A 16,733-nucleotide genomic window follows, 5' to 3' on the forward strand; every position below is an offset into this window, starting at 1 on the left:
TCGTCTGTATTACAGTCTACGAGGATCGACAGTTTGATGATTCCGACGATGACTTCGAGCTGCTCGGCTGAGTGAGGGGTGCTCGGCAAAGCTTGACTCAGCTCGCGGAGTAGGAGTGCCTTGACCTGCCCCACGCCCGCACACCTCTTGTACAAACCTCTGTAAAATATTCTTGTTTCTATCTGTTTTTAATTTCTTATTCTGTAATCCTTACTGAATATACTTACACCAGATTGTCATAGTTATTATAATATTGTTCTGTTGCGGATTATGTATGATAAATTTTATATTAAAATTATTATGTGTATTTATTATCTTGCTGTTTTATTACCCGATTTGTTTTTCTACAAATCAGAGCAATTTGGTGCATATCCCTTTATGGGATTTGGAGGAGGATTAGTGAAATCTTAGGGTGATATATAGAGAACAAATTGAGCTATTCATGAAACTTGGATGAATCTTTATTTCTACATAGACACAATGGAGTCGGACATTATGTCCTTTTAGTAGATGTTTCTCAGCTTGCCAAGATACAGTTTAGGATACCTAGTAGTAACACTACTATGTCATAATAAAGTTACTTTGTTGGATTGCTTGTTATGACGTTCATTATGTCCTGTCGGATCCTTCAATATTTTATTGTATCAGTTTATTGGCTGAGCGTCAGTGAAGCCTATCACTCGAGAGGCTAACAAATTTCATTTTCGTCTGTTTGTCTGCACAATATCTAGAGTACAAACTGATCCATACACTTAAAATTTTCTGTAAAAGTTCATTTTTGTATAATCAAGTTGAGTTTGATGATGGTGTATGCCACTCCATGGGATTTGGCTGTGTTGACAAACATTTTCACATTGGTCTTATGGGTGACCTTGAGAACGAGAAAATTGCAGGAACAAACTTGTAAACAACTGAGTGCAATCATTTCAAAAAATAGCCTAATGAAATGAGCTATAGACTTGAAACTTTTTTGCACAGATCCTAAGCAAAATCTGTTACGTTACATGGTATGGCGTACTCCTACCTTGTCTTTAACTGTAAAAATGATGTTGGCTCAATTTTATATTTTGACTTTCCATTAGGTGCAGCATGATGCGATACAAGTCTGTATAATATTTCACATTAAGAATATTTAATTTATAAACAAAAATAAAATTTAATAATTTTTGGAGTGTTTGTTTATTATTGTTTATCAAATTAAGTATTTGATTCCAATAAGAAGAAGCTGGTAGATTTTTTAAATTGTATTATATATGACTTTTTAATAGCAAATATTATTTAAAATGGGGATTCAATTTTGAAAACAATGTAATAGATTTAATGTCATTTCTTTTCAAAACAGCAATTATTTAAGTAGGAAAATTAGGAATAGAAAATATGGTTAAGAACAAACAACATAATAGCTTTAATTGTAATATTTGTTTATAACATACAATGTAAGCTAAATATAAGTAAATTATAATTTTAAGTAGAAATACGCAATTAATTTTTAGCACTTATAATATTGTTCAGACCTTTCAATAACTGAAAAATATTAATAAAAAATAAACTATTTTAAAATAGTTGTGCATATTGGGTTTTTTAGTTTAATAGTCTAGAAACTGATTTTGAAGGATGTCTATTCTGTATTAAGAAGCACCACTATTAAAAAAATTAAGATTACAATTTACAACAGTGAAATAATCTCAACCTAAGTTACTTATACACTAATTTTGTTGAGATGATTGTTACACAACACTTTTATAAATTTAAGATTGCTCTTGTTGAAGTACTGAAGCCCAAGTATAAAGAAAAGTAAAGTATATAGTTAGTCAAGATGAAGAATATTTATGACATTTCAATAAAGAATATATTTGATTGTACATAACACTGTGAGGAAGGACTGTATTTTCACACTACGTTTGCTTAAAGTAAGGATTAGATTTTCTCAAGTGTAGCATGTTTGGGCCTGAGGGCTGTTTTAAACATTTTACTGGTTGGGTGCCATTGGCCAGTGACAGGATTAGGGGTGAGTCAGAGGAGTAGGGGTGAGTGGGATGTATAGGGGTGTCTGAGGAGTAGGGGTGAGTGGGAGGTATAGGGGTGTCTGAGGAGTAGGGGTGGGTGGGAGGTATAGGGGTGTCTGAGGAGTAGGAGTGGGTGGGAGGTATAGGGGTATCTGAGGAGTAGGGGTGAGTGGGAGGTATAGGGGTGTCTGAGGAGTAGGAGTGGGTGGGAGGTATAGGGGTGTCTGAGGAGTAGGGGTGAGTGGGAGGTATAGGGGTGTCTGAGGAGTAGGGGTGAGTGGGAGGAGTAGGGGTGAGTGGGATGTATAGGGGTGTCTGAGGAGTAGGGGTGAGTGGGAGGTATAGGGGTGTCTGAGGAGTAGGGGTGGGTGGGAGGTATAGGGGTGTCTGAGGAGTAGGAGTGGGTGGGAGGTATAGGGGTGTCTGAGGAGTAGGGGGTAAGTGGATAGTGTATAGAGGTAAGTGGGGGTCTCACTCAAAAAAAAATAAAAAATGTCATAAAATCTATATTATGACATTTTAATCCTTTTAGTGCCAACGTATAATATAGACACTGCAAAACTAATGAAAAATTATAACGTCCATATATCAGATGTTTGGGATAAAAATTGTACTGCAATACATTTTTTAAAGTATTATAAATTTGTTGGTATACAATCAGTATGAACTAAATCACAACAAAAATATAGCAATTTTTTAAGATTAGTTAGAGGTTTGTTTAAAATTTAGTGTAACTTGTATTATGTAAAAGTAAAAATGTAGCTTTATAAAAAAACAACATAATTGTTACATCTTTTAAAAATCTTAATCAAAAGTTTTCATGTTTATATTTAGTTTAATTTTATATTATGTTTTATAGTGGAATCATTTTTTCAATATGCTATTTTTTATGTGAAACTGAAAAAAATATATATTGTAAGTACATTTTTTTACTCATAATTTTTTTTCTCTCAGATTTGTTTATTATTTTTCACTGTACTTAACCCTCCAGCTGATAATCAGAAATTCCCAGAATGATACACTGGTTTTTTTCTTTGTGTTGTTTATTATTCAGATATTTTTTTTAATATGTGCTAAATGCTAAATAAATAAGCGTTAAATATAAATTATTTTGTTAGAAACCCAAGAAAAGAAAAACGTAAAATAATAAAAATATGCATATACTAGAGTATTGTTTTTTTATTTGTACATAAATTGAAAAAAGGGTTTTGTAAATCTATAGTTTCCTAAGTTTCACTCCATGTAACTTTCATATGACTTGAGATAGTAACACACTGTAAATGTACAAAATATGCAGGTTTTATAGTGAATAATTAAAAAAAAAAAATATTTACTACTTTTTCTGGCAGTACGCGTATCCATATTGGTGTTTGATGAATTCTTTGGGTAAGAGAAATATCAGATAATGATGAATTTTTTTCACTGTCACTATCAATTTTCACAATCCAACTCGCATTCCACCAGTTTGTAACCATCCACACTACCTGACAACAAATCTGGCAAAGGAATATCATCATGCACTTTATTTGCCGATATGTCACTTTCATCATCAGAACTAATATTTTCATCATCCTCCAATAGTTCACGTATATATTATTTGAACAAAGAGGATCGCCCATTTCACAACATAACAATAAATTATAAACATCTAGCCTACATAATAACTTAGCAACAAAGAACGTCAAGGCCGTGCAGCACGTCACCAGATGCATAGTCCGTTAGTTGTATGCCGTTTGGTATTTGGATTGATATCAGCTGACGAGTAATATTACGAATATAAACTATATAACATGAATTGGTATTTATGAGTAGAGGGTTCAACTGGAGCAAGTTATGTCTTTATAACTTAAATGGTTTTAACGTAATAATAGCGGAATGTTGACTGACGGCTGCGTCAACCGTCTTTATCAGTTCACAAGCGGTATTGATGAACATCTGTACCGTCTGTCATCAGTCGGAGGGTTAACAGTTTTAAATCTCTAAATACATTTTTCCAATTTAATTGTTCACTTATTTAGAGTTCAGTGATAACCTGTGTATTATAGAAATTGTGTTTAGGAATCTCATCAGTTTAGATTAGACCTACGAGAAAAAGTGAAAACGTAGGTTTACACAAAAAGTATTATCTTTACAGTTTTGAGGATAATAAAATAATTTTTTGTGTATGTGTACAATTTTAGTTGTACATAGTAGTATCAGTTGATTTGCGGAAATATTTTGTTATCAAGCGCTATTTTGTGAAACTGAAAAAATTGCAACAATTTTTTAGTAAGTACAGTTTCTATGTGTTTTTTATATAATAAATTAGCAGTATATGTATGTTTTATATGTGTTTATTTAAACAATATATCTGTAAAGACAATTTCTTTAAATTAAGAGCATATCTAAAACAGTTTTGACTCTATGGATGTTTTAGTAAAATTTACAAAATTGCTGCAATTTCCCAGCAGTACCTTGAGACAAACTTTTTTATTATGCTCTGGCATTAAGGTTAATCCACTTTTGTAATATTATACTATATATCTTAAGCTATTAATAAGAGCATAAATTCACTTTAAGAAACGGCTATAGTATTTTACCTCATAAGAACAAAGTTATACCTCAAACACTTTCAAACCTGTATTGTTAGTCGTAGAGACTAACATGGAACGGGAGATGTCCATTTTGCAAATATAATGTCCTTTTTTTACTTTTTGAATATTAATTTTGAACATTATAAACCAAACCAATTTGAAACTTTGTATTAATAACCAATAAAAACATCAAACTAAATTATTTTGATCCATATTAATAATATTTTTTAAATAAGATCTTCCATACTTCCATGTTAAAAATGATGTCCATAAGAGTGTTAGAGATTTAATATTGTTCTTACGAAGTTAGCATAAAGATGCCCAATACAACCGGCACTTAATAACAAATACTTAACTTGTTTAGTTTTTAACGACTTACACTGAAGTACAGGACATAATAAATTATATAATTACAGAAAGTAGCATATTGATATAAATTTTAACAGTTAACTTAAATAGTGTAATGGAGGTGATAAAACAAAACATATGTTATTGGGATTTAACCTTTAGAGTGCCGGAATAAGTAAGGATTATCTTGAATGTGTCAGGTAGCATGAGACGTTGGCACTCAAGGGGTTTACACTCACTATCAAGATAATTCATTGTGGAAGTGCCATCTTAGTTGGAGAAACTGAACTTTGTTCCCAGACTATATTATTTAATGCAGTGTTGTATGTTGAAAGTATTGTTGATAAAACCGGGGTCGATTATCATACATGATAATCTCAGATTATAAAAACCATAGGAAAGGAATCGGTTTCGTGAGTGAATTTTAGTCTCAGTAGAACTATTAATGTAACTTGGCAATAGAAATAACATTCTCTTATAAATTCCTTTGCAAACTAAAAACACTGTTTTTTTCAGAAACAACCATTTATTTATGTTCTGTAATGATATAATACAATTTTAAATATTAGACTATATTTATGTTCTGTAATGATATAATACAATTTTAAATATTAGACTATCTCATACAAAAATATGGCTAGGAGAATGCCCAATGAAGCATTGAATTAGAAATGGAAATATTGAATCAAGTTTAAAATCGAACATCTTGATACATTTATTTTACTCTATTTTACATGTCTCACTCAGCAATTTACATTACTTCACCGTAAATAAAACAAACAACTGTATTACAAAACCAAGATTATGTATATTGCCTATCCTAAATCACAAATCACATTTTTTTCTTGTAAGGCAGCAATTGTAACAAGAAAATATTCAACATTATCATTATGAAACAACTTACAATATAATCGTCTTACAGCAAGCTTAAGTTAGAATGGCCCTAGGGTTGGCAGGATTCTTTAGTTAAATTAAAGGAACTTACGTGTACCTTTAAGAAAAATTCACAATTTTTTTTACAAACTGGTAAATTTAATAATTTGAGTACTAAAACATTGAACATATTTTCTTTTATAATGAACAGCATTTGCATTCAGTAATATATAAAAATATAACAAATTGAACTAAAAACAATCTAACCTAGAGGGGTTAAAAAGTATTCCACGATGCTTTACATAAAAATAACTATTTATCTTATGTGAACTAAAAGAAATACTACTCTCGTAGCATGTAACAGAATAAATATGATCTAAACTAGTAACTTTACAGCATGCACGTTACCGGAAATAATATGTACATAAACCACAGATGCAGCTTCAATAGAAATATACAAAAAATAAAATGCTCTGCTATGAATGAAAAGAGTGGCATGAAGTGGCTAGTGGTCGATAACCAGCCACTTCTCCTCTACTCGTTCCACTTGCTTGGCTTGTATCGGGTTCCGTAATCTGACCTTCACCTCAAGTTTTCCTCCGACAGTCTTCCGGCCATCCATCAACTGAAATCAGAAATCAACATTCATTAGTTATCAAAATATCGGAAATTATATGAATCTTTAGAGAGACATGTTCTACGTGGGTGTCCTATGAACATTGCATATTATTTCTGTTCTGTAGGATAAGAAGTCTGGAAACCACCATACACCTAAACCCCAAAAGAGTCTTTTGTCATGGTTCAAGTACAGAAGTTCTGGAGATTTCAATGGATTGGGATACTCTCTTGTAAGAGACCCCATGGAATAGAAATTATGATTGGGAGGAGAGGGGTAAATGGACATTTTATAAAATATTACCTTGAAAAGAAAACTGGAAGAATAATATAATAATCATTACAATCCTAATCCTAATAATATTATAAATGCTAAAGTGACTGTACTTGTTTGTTTTCACACATAAACTACGAAAGCGATTGTACTTGAATTTTACATGAACATTCTTACAGTCCCTCAGATGAATACAGACCAAAGCTACGTCCTACTGGTTTTTAAAGTAGCAAAAAATCCCATCTTGGTCTCTAAAGTAGTGTAATATTAATTAAAGGAGCACGTCTATGTAATCAACTGTTCTGTGTAAATATTGTTTATTATTTTCAATTTGTTTATATTTATAGTGAGTACATACTCTAAGGAATAACAATTATTTATTTGCTGTTCTAGATTTCAGTGAGTTAAGTACTTACCTTACCATAAAAAATTACCTAAAACATAACATGGTCAGAATTTGACTCTGAAAACTATTTTTAAAGCAATAGGAAAGAACTATGCCATATTATAACTTATTGTAACCGATAAAATAAATGTACCGTATTGTTATGCATATTAATGAATTAAACTGTGCTGTTTGTTAAATATTTCATCAGATTTGATTAACATTTAACAACTAGAAAGAAATCTCAACGAATGTTTTGGAACTTACATCAAATGATTCATGGAGCATACATTTGGTTTCCAGCGGCTGTAGCTTCACTAGAGCTGTACCAATCAGGGAGTCTCCTCGGAAAAATCCTCTGAAACAAACTCTGACGTTACTACAGATCTTCTTAAAGTGACAGACAACTACAATACTTGAACGTAACTGGAAGATGAGAATCTACTGACTATGCAAACATAATGACAGACACAACTTAAGACACGGATTTTTTTAATATGAAAAGTTGGAAATGGTTCTTGATGCAATGCCAACATGTGATAGGTGGGTCTTGGAGACTTAAGCCGAGGCTTTTGTATTGGCTTGTCTCCATGGTTATGAGTGTCTATTAACACTGCAAGAGGAATGCTACAGTTGGACGAACTTGAACTGTTATCACAAGTCACACTGATAACAAAAAGAGGTTCATATTCATCTTCACTACATAAAATGTAATTTACTAAAAAAAGTGTTGTTGGCATTTAATTGCTGGGTAACTTACTTTCAATATCAGAACTGTAACCCTCTCCATAAAAAATATATCTAAAATCATTTGAACAACACAGAACAGCCATAATAACATTACACAAATCCCAATAACAACATAAAAATAATACCTTCTTCAGTAACAGATGATATGTATAAAGTATATGTGAAATAAGTTTGCTGACCAGCAGAGAGTGTAGATTTCTTTTAGTCTGTAATATGGTCAAAACACTAAAATACTGGGTATTAAAAGTTTTATACACACTGAAGGGATCATGGAAATTGTAAGAGATAAAGGGGGACATCAAACCTGGATCAACCAAGTCCTTTAGGACGATATGTGTGTCTTCCTGTCTTCTCAAAATCATGGAGAAGATGATTGATTCCAAGGTTTGTTTGGGAAGGATCTCTCTTGGAGGGCCCTTAACAACCAAATCAGCATGCTTACACTCCAGGAAGATATGTGACTCAGCCCTGTATTAATTGGTAAGCAGGATTGAAAAGGCGCTGGCAGCGAAAGAAGTAGCTATAAGTGTCTTTCAGGACATCGAAGGAGCTTTTGACAATACAGGCAATCATGCAATCTCAAGACGTGGTATTGATGGTTAAACATGTGACTGGATAAGGGCCTTGTTCACAGACAGGGTGGTTACCACCACTCTTATGGTAGCAAGCATCAGTGCAAGGTCTAAGAGGGGTTACCAGGGCGGCATCCTTTCTCCTCTTCTGTGGAACCTAATTGCGGACGACCTGCTCGTATCTTTGAACAGTAGCGGTGTCTTTGCACAGGGGTATGCAGATGACCTTGTGATTTTTGTGAATGGCAAGTTCAATACAACAGTCACGGAGCTGACCAATGCTGGTCTGAACATGTGGGGAACTGGTAAAGTAAAGTAAAAATGTCTTATTTTACCAGGCGAAGTTAGGGCTAAGAAGCCCTCTCTAACACTTAATCTGTGGAACAACGGCTTAAAGGTGACTTTTGAACCACCACCAACGGCCAGGCAGGCGGGCTGCTTGCAAGGACAGGATCGCTCAGCTGTCACCCATCCAAGCAGCAGCCACGCTCAACGTTGCTTGATCCTGTTATCTTGCAATAATCATTATCCCTGCTACACTACGAACCGGTGTGATGGGGTGGGCCTTAGTGCCAACCCCACCTAGGCTGCCATGGTTGCCTTTTCAAGAATGTGTCAGTTGGAGGGTATTGGTCCACTCTTCCATTGATGTAAAGTCTGAGGTTAATTATCAGGCATAATCCTTGATAGGGTAAATTTGGGATCTCATCCAGAAAGGGTTATCGCCAGAGGGAAATGGTTTTTTATGCAATGCAAGGTGAAAGTTGGGTCTTGGGGACTTAAGCTAAGGCTTTTGTATTGGCTTTACGTTTCCGTGGTTAGACCTGCACTAATGTTTAAGACTGTTGTCTGGGGGCCAAGATGGAGGTAGCTGGTCTGGCAAGCATCCAAAGGGTGGCTTGCCTTGCTATCACTAGGGCTTTTCCAATGGTTGAATGGTTTACGGATGGCTCTAAAACAAAAAGTGGCACAGGCACCGGAATTGTGGGGTGAGACCATATAGGGAGCTGGTACCTAGCTGGACCTAAGGGTCGTTATTCCACAGTCTTCCAGGAAGAAGTCACAGCCAATATGTGCTTGTGATAATCTTTGTCTGTAGCATAGGATTAAGATGATTAGCATTTTCACAGATAGCCAGGCAGTATTGAAGGTGTTGTTATTCAACTCCAAACTTTTCTAGAATTGCTATCGAGCCGTTTCTTCTCTTGCCAGAATCAACAATGTGACTGTTTGTTGGGTTCCTGGCCATGAGGAGATCTCTGGGAACTTATAAGCTGATGCCCTGGCCAACTTGTGCTCACCGTCCAATATGATGGAACCTCAACGTTCTGTGATATTTCTAGGTGTGAATTCTTTGGAACTGTTTCAAACTGGGTTCACTCTGAATATGAGAGGGTGGAGGCTGCATCCAGATCTGAGAAAGAGCAGAATGGTTCTACAGCCCCCTCCCCTGAGGTGACGTCTGACCTTGTGTCCTTAAGTAGATCCATGTCTTCTCGAATTATGGGTCTAATTACCGGACATGGTCACCTGAGGAAGTATCTTCACAGAGCCAGAATCCTTTGAGTGGATCCGCTCTGTAGAATGTGTGACGAGCAGGAGGAAATGCCGAAGTTCTCTGACTGTCCTGCAATAGCAAGGGAGCGGTATGCCATCTTTGGTAATCTGGACAAGGTTGGTGAATCTCTCCAGGAGGACTTGATCGGTTTTTTTGGTGGTTGTAGAACTGCTTAAACCGTAGACTGGTTGGTCTCATGGTATAAAATTCAAAGTTACTCCCCTTCTATTAGAGGTGAGGAGAAACCTCTATTAAGCAAAGTATGCTGCTTTTGCTATGTCCAGGACATTTATTTATTTAATTTCCTTATATGTGCATGAAAAGAGCCTTTTGCAGAGGGCAGTCTATGTGGACTGTCCAGGACAGGGTAGAACATATTGTTATCCCAAGGTATTTTGTGCTGTATTTTTACTCTATGTGTAATAGTGTTATGTTTTTGGTAGTAAAGGTTAGCTGGAATGTTTTATTTTCATTAAGAACTAGTTCATTTATTGTTCACTACTGTTATTAAATTATGTTGTAATTTTGTATCTATTAAATTCAAATAAAAAAATGTTTCCTTCAGTAAAAAGTTTGTTGTTAGTAAATGTTATTATTTATATATTTCTACCATCAATACAAGGCTTTTTTTTAGGTAAGGACTTTTTTTGTAACAGAGAAATATAAACTTTACTTACGAATATAAATAGTATAAGAAACTAAAATCTGACGCAGAACATCAATCAGTACATGACAGCAGCTCTTAAGGTTTCACAACACTTCTCAGCATTTGTCATTCTTCCTTGCTGAAACTTTATCAGAAAAATACCTTCTAAGTCACAAAAACTGAGGTGATTTCTCTAACGAATTTTCTTCCTTATATTTTTGCGGTTCTGTCAGAGCGTTTCAATTTTGCCAAACCAATGATGCTTACTAGATTGAGGTTCAGGAATTCAGTATAAAATCAAAAACCACACAAAAGACCATTGCCATAGTATTCCAAAAATGCACTGTTGTCAAGTACTGTCTCTGAGACAAGGCCATCTAGATTGTTGTTCTACAAGAAAATTTTTCCTTTAATAAAATAAATTTTCTATTAATAACAATTGATCTTTTTGGAGAGTATATATTAATTTACTTTTTTATCATTAGAAAGGCTTGAAAGCTAATAAAATTTTAAAAAATACAATTTTTTATAGCACTCTATATATATATATATATATATATATATATATATATATATATATATATATATTAAATTGTATAAATGGCAATCGCCTTATTTATATATATATACTTTTTGTGATTCAATATTTATTGAAATTAAATTAGGTTATTGCCACTTATACAAATTTAATAAATGTAAACAAAAGTCATTTGACAGGTATTTGGTCTTCCGATCATATGTTAATTTGGTTATTTAAACGCATATGTGACAGATACGGCCAAATACAATATAATTGAATCATAAAAAGTAAGGGCTCTTTGGTGTAATGGTAGCACATTCACCCGGCAAGTGAGAGATCCAGGTTCGAGTCCTGGCGGAGCAAGTACTTTTTGTGATTCAATATTTATTGAAATATATGTATATATATATATATATATATATATATATATATATATATATATATATATATTATATTGTAATTCTTCCAGAAATAAAATTTTACTTCAAAATGTAAGAGATTCAACAGTATGAAATGTTTACACTAAATTTTGATAAGTATACTGTATTTTAGGGTTTTCCATAGTTGTGGGCCTACTATGTATAATACCATGGATATCTAAATTAAGCTCATACAAAAAATATGTTACTGCAATAAAAACAAATAAAATCATGATACTGTAATATTTAAATAAAACAATACTGGCTCTCACTCCAGCGTAATTTTACAACTAATAGAATAATCTCTTTATTTGTATTTCCTTTTAGAAAAACAATGGTGTCATGCTAGAGTAAAGAAGAGTAAAAGAGGTACCTCAGAAATTCTGTATTACATTCTAATGTAAATATCAGCAATATTTCTATAACTACTCCAAAAAAATCACAAGAACAATTATAATAAATACACTAGAAAATTTTAACAATGTTCCTACATACCTTAATCACTTTGCTACAGCTAAACTAAAAACTAACAGATTTGTCTTTGAAAGAACTCGTTCTGACATTGCTATGTAACTGTTGTAGTATATATTTTCACCAAAACACAATATAACAGCATCTAAGTGACAATAAAAACTATGTACACCACCACATTACATTCAACCACTCAGACGTCAGTTGTCTCAAGATTACATTTTCATAATTACAAAGCAAACCACAGGCGAAATAAAAATACAAAAACTCACATTTATCAATATTTTAGGAACCACCAAACACGGCAATCTGATATTTTGATATTAAATATCACCAAAATATCAAATGTAAAAATTGGTGGGGCACGCACTTTAACGTTTTGTATACTGGTAAAATTATCATGTTGTAACATTTAAAAGGATAATTTAATAAAATAAAATAGTGTAGTAGCCCAATATATATGTGAAAATACTGACAAAACAAAACATACAATACAATATATGGTATCTCATAAGCACAACTCAGGATTATATTTCTAAGCCTGATATTTTTAGGGTACAGAAGTCAATAAATAAACTTGAAAGGTTAACTCAGGAACATTTTTTCATGGCACTTACAAAGGGTTTAATAAACATCAGAAATTACTTAAAATAGTTAAAACTGGATTTTAAAAATTATTTTATGGTGAATAGTTTCCAATTTCTTTACCAATTTAACCCATACAAATTTTAGCTTAAATTAAATCTCACTATAAAACTTTTGAAAACACATTTTGACAAATGTTTAACCACTTATAAATACGAGGGTCATTCAATAAGTAACAAGACAAATTTCTACAGCTCAAAACGGCTGAATTGATTCATATGAAACTTTTAGGACACAATGTTGACAACCTTGCAATGACATATGATGACATAATGACAGTTTCTCAATCATATTTTGTAAATATCCTCAAATTTATTCAGTTAACAATGGCAAGTCACTCGAGAATTGCACCGTGGAAGAGCAACACAGATCCTTAGTCATGGATGATGAGAAAGGTTGTAAAATCTACAAAAGAATCTTAAAAGTATATGGAGACAGTTGCTTGAGTCGATTAACATTTAAAAATGCGTTAAAACAATTTCAAAGTGGCCGTACAAAGTTTCTTACGAACAACGCAGTGGACAGCCAGTCGAAGTTGTGACTTACTCTCTCAAATCATAAATTTATGCATTCATTCAGGACAATAGTCACATCACTGTTGAACTGATAAGTGAAAAATAAACGTGAGTGTTGGAACTGTCCATAAATTATTCACAACAAGCTGTAGTATAAGAAAACCTGTGCGTGATGGGTGACCAAACAACTCACAGGCGCTCGCAATGAAATCCGGCTTCAAATCGACTAGTCAACAGTTAAAAAATCAATATTCAACTAAAGGAGACGGTTTTTAGAAAGAATTGTAACGTGTGATGAAACATGGATCCACCACTATGAGCCAGAGTCAAAACGACAGAGGCATGAGTGGAAGCATATGGCTACTCCCACTCACAAAAAAATTCAGAACCCAACCATCTGCCGGCAAAGTCAGACTTACAGTATTCTGGGATTTTCAGGGGCAAATTTATTGTGCTTTTCTTGAAGGCTAAAGAACAATCAATAGTGAGTACTATAGTAACTTGCTGGAAAACAAAGTAAGACCTACCATTCGAATGAAACGCCATGGGCTCTTGACTAAAAGAGTGATTTTGCTTCATGACAATGCTCGTCCACATATGGTACAGCTGACAAAAGAAAATCTTCAGAAACTGGGGTGGGAACCCTTAAAGAGGGTCTATGAGAGAAACATTTTCAATCCAACAAAAAGGTCAAAAATTAGGTGCAAAAGTGGCTTTGAGATCAACCCAAAAAATGTATGCCAAGGGCATTCACAAATTAGCAGAAATGTGCGACTGTACATAAGTGTTGCTAGGGACTATGTTGAAAAGTAAGCCAAGTTTTAGTAGTAGTAATTTATTTCGTTACTTATTGATTGACCCTCGTAATTATGCGGTTTAGTTCTCAAATGATTGAATTGTCAACACTTAACAAAGACAAAATTTTAAAACAATGAAGAAATAATCGTACCGAACAGACGAAAAGCAACTGTGAATGGAGGAACAACAGCCTGAACTGCAAAACCACAGCGAGCACCTATCACATACAAGGCAATACAAACAGGGTGTCAGGGACTTGCAACACACACTAACAGTTAGAAACTAATACTTCGTTAACACCTAACTGTATGGTGATGTCACAGGTATAAAACTATAAAAAGAGTAACAATATTAAAAGTAACGTTAAAGTACTGATTGCAAACTGTTGTTCACCGTAAAAACTAAACATTAATGCATGATAAATCCTTTCACGGACCAGTGGCACATAAGGATGGGCACATAAGGCTTAAAAAGAGATCGGCCTCTCCTTTTTAAAAATAAAAAGAGAAGAATAATAAATATGTAAATCTGCAGGCTTTTGAGCCTGTTAGTTGGTACTAGGATAGCAGTGTTTTACCTAATATTGACAGGATCAATCAATTTGGTAAGCACCGCATAACATGACTAATTTCTGAATTACAAAGAGTATGAAGATATTCATCGGAGATGCTTTTGCAGATGATACAGTGCTGATGTACTCTGATTACAATTTAGAAACTATTCGTAGACAAATGAATGATGATTTAAAAGTTTAAAACTTAACTTAATTTAAAAGTTTGGTTTAATAAGAATGCAATGTTTCTAAGTGCCAAAACTAAATTCACGATAATTAACCTACGAGGTACAAGGTATATGATGTATGCTATCATCCTTCTATGTGCTCTGCAAGTAATGTATGCAATTGTATGAATATTGAAAAAGTGGACAGATACAAATACCTACTGACCATTGACTTAATAAGAATGCAATGTTTCTAAGTGCCAAAACTAAATTCACGATAATTAACCTACGAGGTACAAGGTATATGATGTATGCTATCATCCTTCTATGTGCTCTGCAAGTAATGTATGCAATTGTATGAATATTGAAAAAGTGGACAGATACAAATACCTACTGACCATTGACTTAACTTTATCTTGGAAAGGTCATGTAAATTAACTGAAAAGAGTTTTTTAGAAGTTTGAGAAGTTTTTATACATTGAAATATGTCCTCCAAGCTTGTTGCTGAATGTTTACCACGCTTTAATACACTCCAGACTAAGTTATGGGCTTGTATGCTGGGGAGGTACATATATATCCACGCTTTATACTCTCAAAAATCCTTTATTCACATTATTACTAAATCAAATTAAACCGATCATGAGAGGTCATCCTGCACTGGGTTTTTGAGGATGAATAGAGATTAATCCTGCAGTCGCCTTCCCCCAAGGTGGCATCTGATCTTCTCTCCTTAACCCAATGTCTTGACTGCTGGTTTGTGTCAGAAGTATATTCATGTATTAATTAATGTAATTATCCACTAATCTATCAAACCAAACCAAAATTAGACCGCTTTCTTTGCCAATGCTGAGAAACAGTAATCAGCACACACAGTTTAAAGAAGATCATCTAGAATGGAATTAATAAAAAACCCACACCGTTATTGATTTGCCACCATCTGGTTTCTGCTATGACGTTCACCATTTACATTGCCCGTTGGTCAGTAGTCAGTGGTTGGTTGTGACCAGACCAATTATGAGATGTATTTTTAATTCTGTTTATAAAAAATAGTGTTAGTTTTATGAAGCGCATACTTCGAAGAGAGATAGTGTACTTCGAGCTGATATACGTTTGTTATGAATCCTGTCTTATGCTTGTCACAATGCCATGATTCATTATTTTAACCTAGACTGTAGTTATGTTGTGGTTAGTTATTCACCTGGGCAAGAGATCTGATTCCAGATCTCAAAACGTAATGTTACTGAAACGTGCCAATTAACCCTTTGACCCCCAGAGTAATTTCGCCGATTTGCGTCGGAAACTGCTGTGTGCATTTTGTAGTGCATCACTCAAAACTGCCGCCGCATTACGTTCATTAGTCAACAAAAACCGCCAAGGCCAAAATTGACAACTTGCAAAGGTATTAGCGTAAATGTCAATTATTCCGCTAATAATTGAGATAGCTGCATAATTTTTTTGGTATTGAAGGCAATTGAATTCTGCACTAAATTATGTATCAATAATACAAAATTTAAATCCTGATATATTTAACTTTTTTTTATTTCTTTTACAATATTTACTTTTATAATTAAAAAATATCTATTACTCTATTAGCTTATGCATTTTGTTTAAGGGCACCATTTAAACAACCTTTCTTGGTAATTTCAGTCTAAAAAATTATAAATAATTAGTTTACAACACTTTTATTGAAATTATTAATTTTTTTCACAAAATATGCTATAGAAGAAAATCTGTCAAGTTCTAGTTAATCTTTAAAACAGTTTAAAATATTAAATAGTAAGACAAAATTCTAATTTAAAATTTATTTTAATACCTATAGTAACAACAACAAAAAGTTATAATAATAAGCCGATCACATTGGCCTTCGGCGGTTTTGAGTCCATATACGTGGGCCGATCACATCGGCTCTCTGTGGTTTTACGATCTAACTGCAGAGCCGATCTAATCGGCTCTTGGTGGTGTAAGGGTTAAAGGGACATTTTATAAACTAACTTAACCCATTGCGGATCGTATTGTTTCGGCGCGCGGGCGCAAATTAATTTACG

General features: G+C 33.7%; 3 protein-coding genes across 4 annotated transcripts in view; 1 reads left to right on the top strand and 2 right to left on the bottom strand.

Annotated features, from left to right (window-relative positions):
• LOC124364731 (cysteine protease ATG4B-like) overlaps positions 1 to 314 on the top strand; it is a 47,399-nt gene extending 47,085 nt beyond the window's left edge. Inside the window, exon 10 of the mRNA XM_046820432.1 lies at positions 16 to 314. Coding sequence (XP_046676388.1) covers positions 16 to 71 — 56 coding nt within the window. The 3' untranslated portion in view covers positions 72 to 314. The remainder of the gene's footprint in view (positions 1 to 15) is intronic.
• A 1,581-nt stretch (positions 315 to 1,895) lies between these two features.
• On the bottom strand, positions 1,896 to 4,669 carry LOC124365522 (extensin-like). Its single transcript, XM_046821507.1, has 2 exons — positions 4,607 to 4,669; positions 1,896 to 2,429 (listed from the first exon to the last, which is right to left on the bottom strand). Exons 1-2 carry the CDS (start codon positions 4,667 to 4,669, stop codon positions 1,896 to 1,898), a joined length of 597 nt encoding a protein of 198 aa, XP_046677463.1.
• Positions 4,670 to 5,433: 764 nt separating this feature from the next.
• The window catches only part of LOC124364732 (coiled-coil and C2 domain-containing protein 1-like), a 55,959-nt gene continuing 44,659 nt past the window's right edge, over positions 5,434 to 16,733 (bottom strand). Inside the window, exons 16-18 of one of the 2 annotated variants that reach the window (XM_046820433.1) lie at positions 14,120 to 14,185; positions 7,342 to 7,432; positions 5,434 to 6,425 (exon numbers count right to left, since the gene is read on the bottom strand). In XM_046820433.1, coding sequence (XP_046676389.1) covers positions 6,306 to 6,425; positions 7,342 to 7,432; positions 14,120 to 14,185 — 277 coding nt within the window. In that variant the 3' untranslated portion in view covers positions 5,434 to 6,305. The remainder of the gene's footprint in view (positions 6,426 to 7,341; positions 7,433 to 14,119; positions 14,186 to 16,733) is intronic. The other variant, XM_046820434.1, reaches the window with a different exon arrangement.

Source organism: Homalodisca vitripennis, chromosome 6 (genome assembly GCF_021130785.1).
Source record: "Homalodisca vitripennis isolate AUS2020 chromosome 6, UT_GWSS_2.1, whole genome shotgun sequence".
In the NCBI taxonomy this organism is placed as follows: domain Eukaryota; kingdom Metazoa; phylum Arthropoda; class Insecta; order Hemiptera; family Cicadellidae; genus Homalodisca; species Homalodisca vitripennis.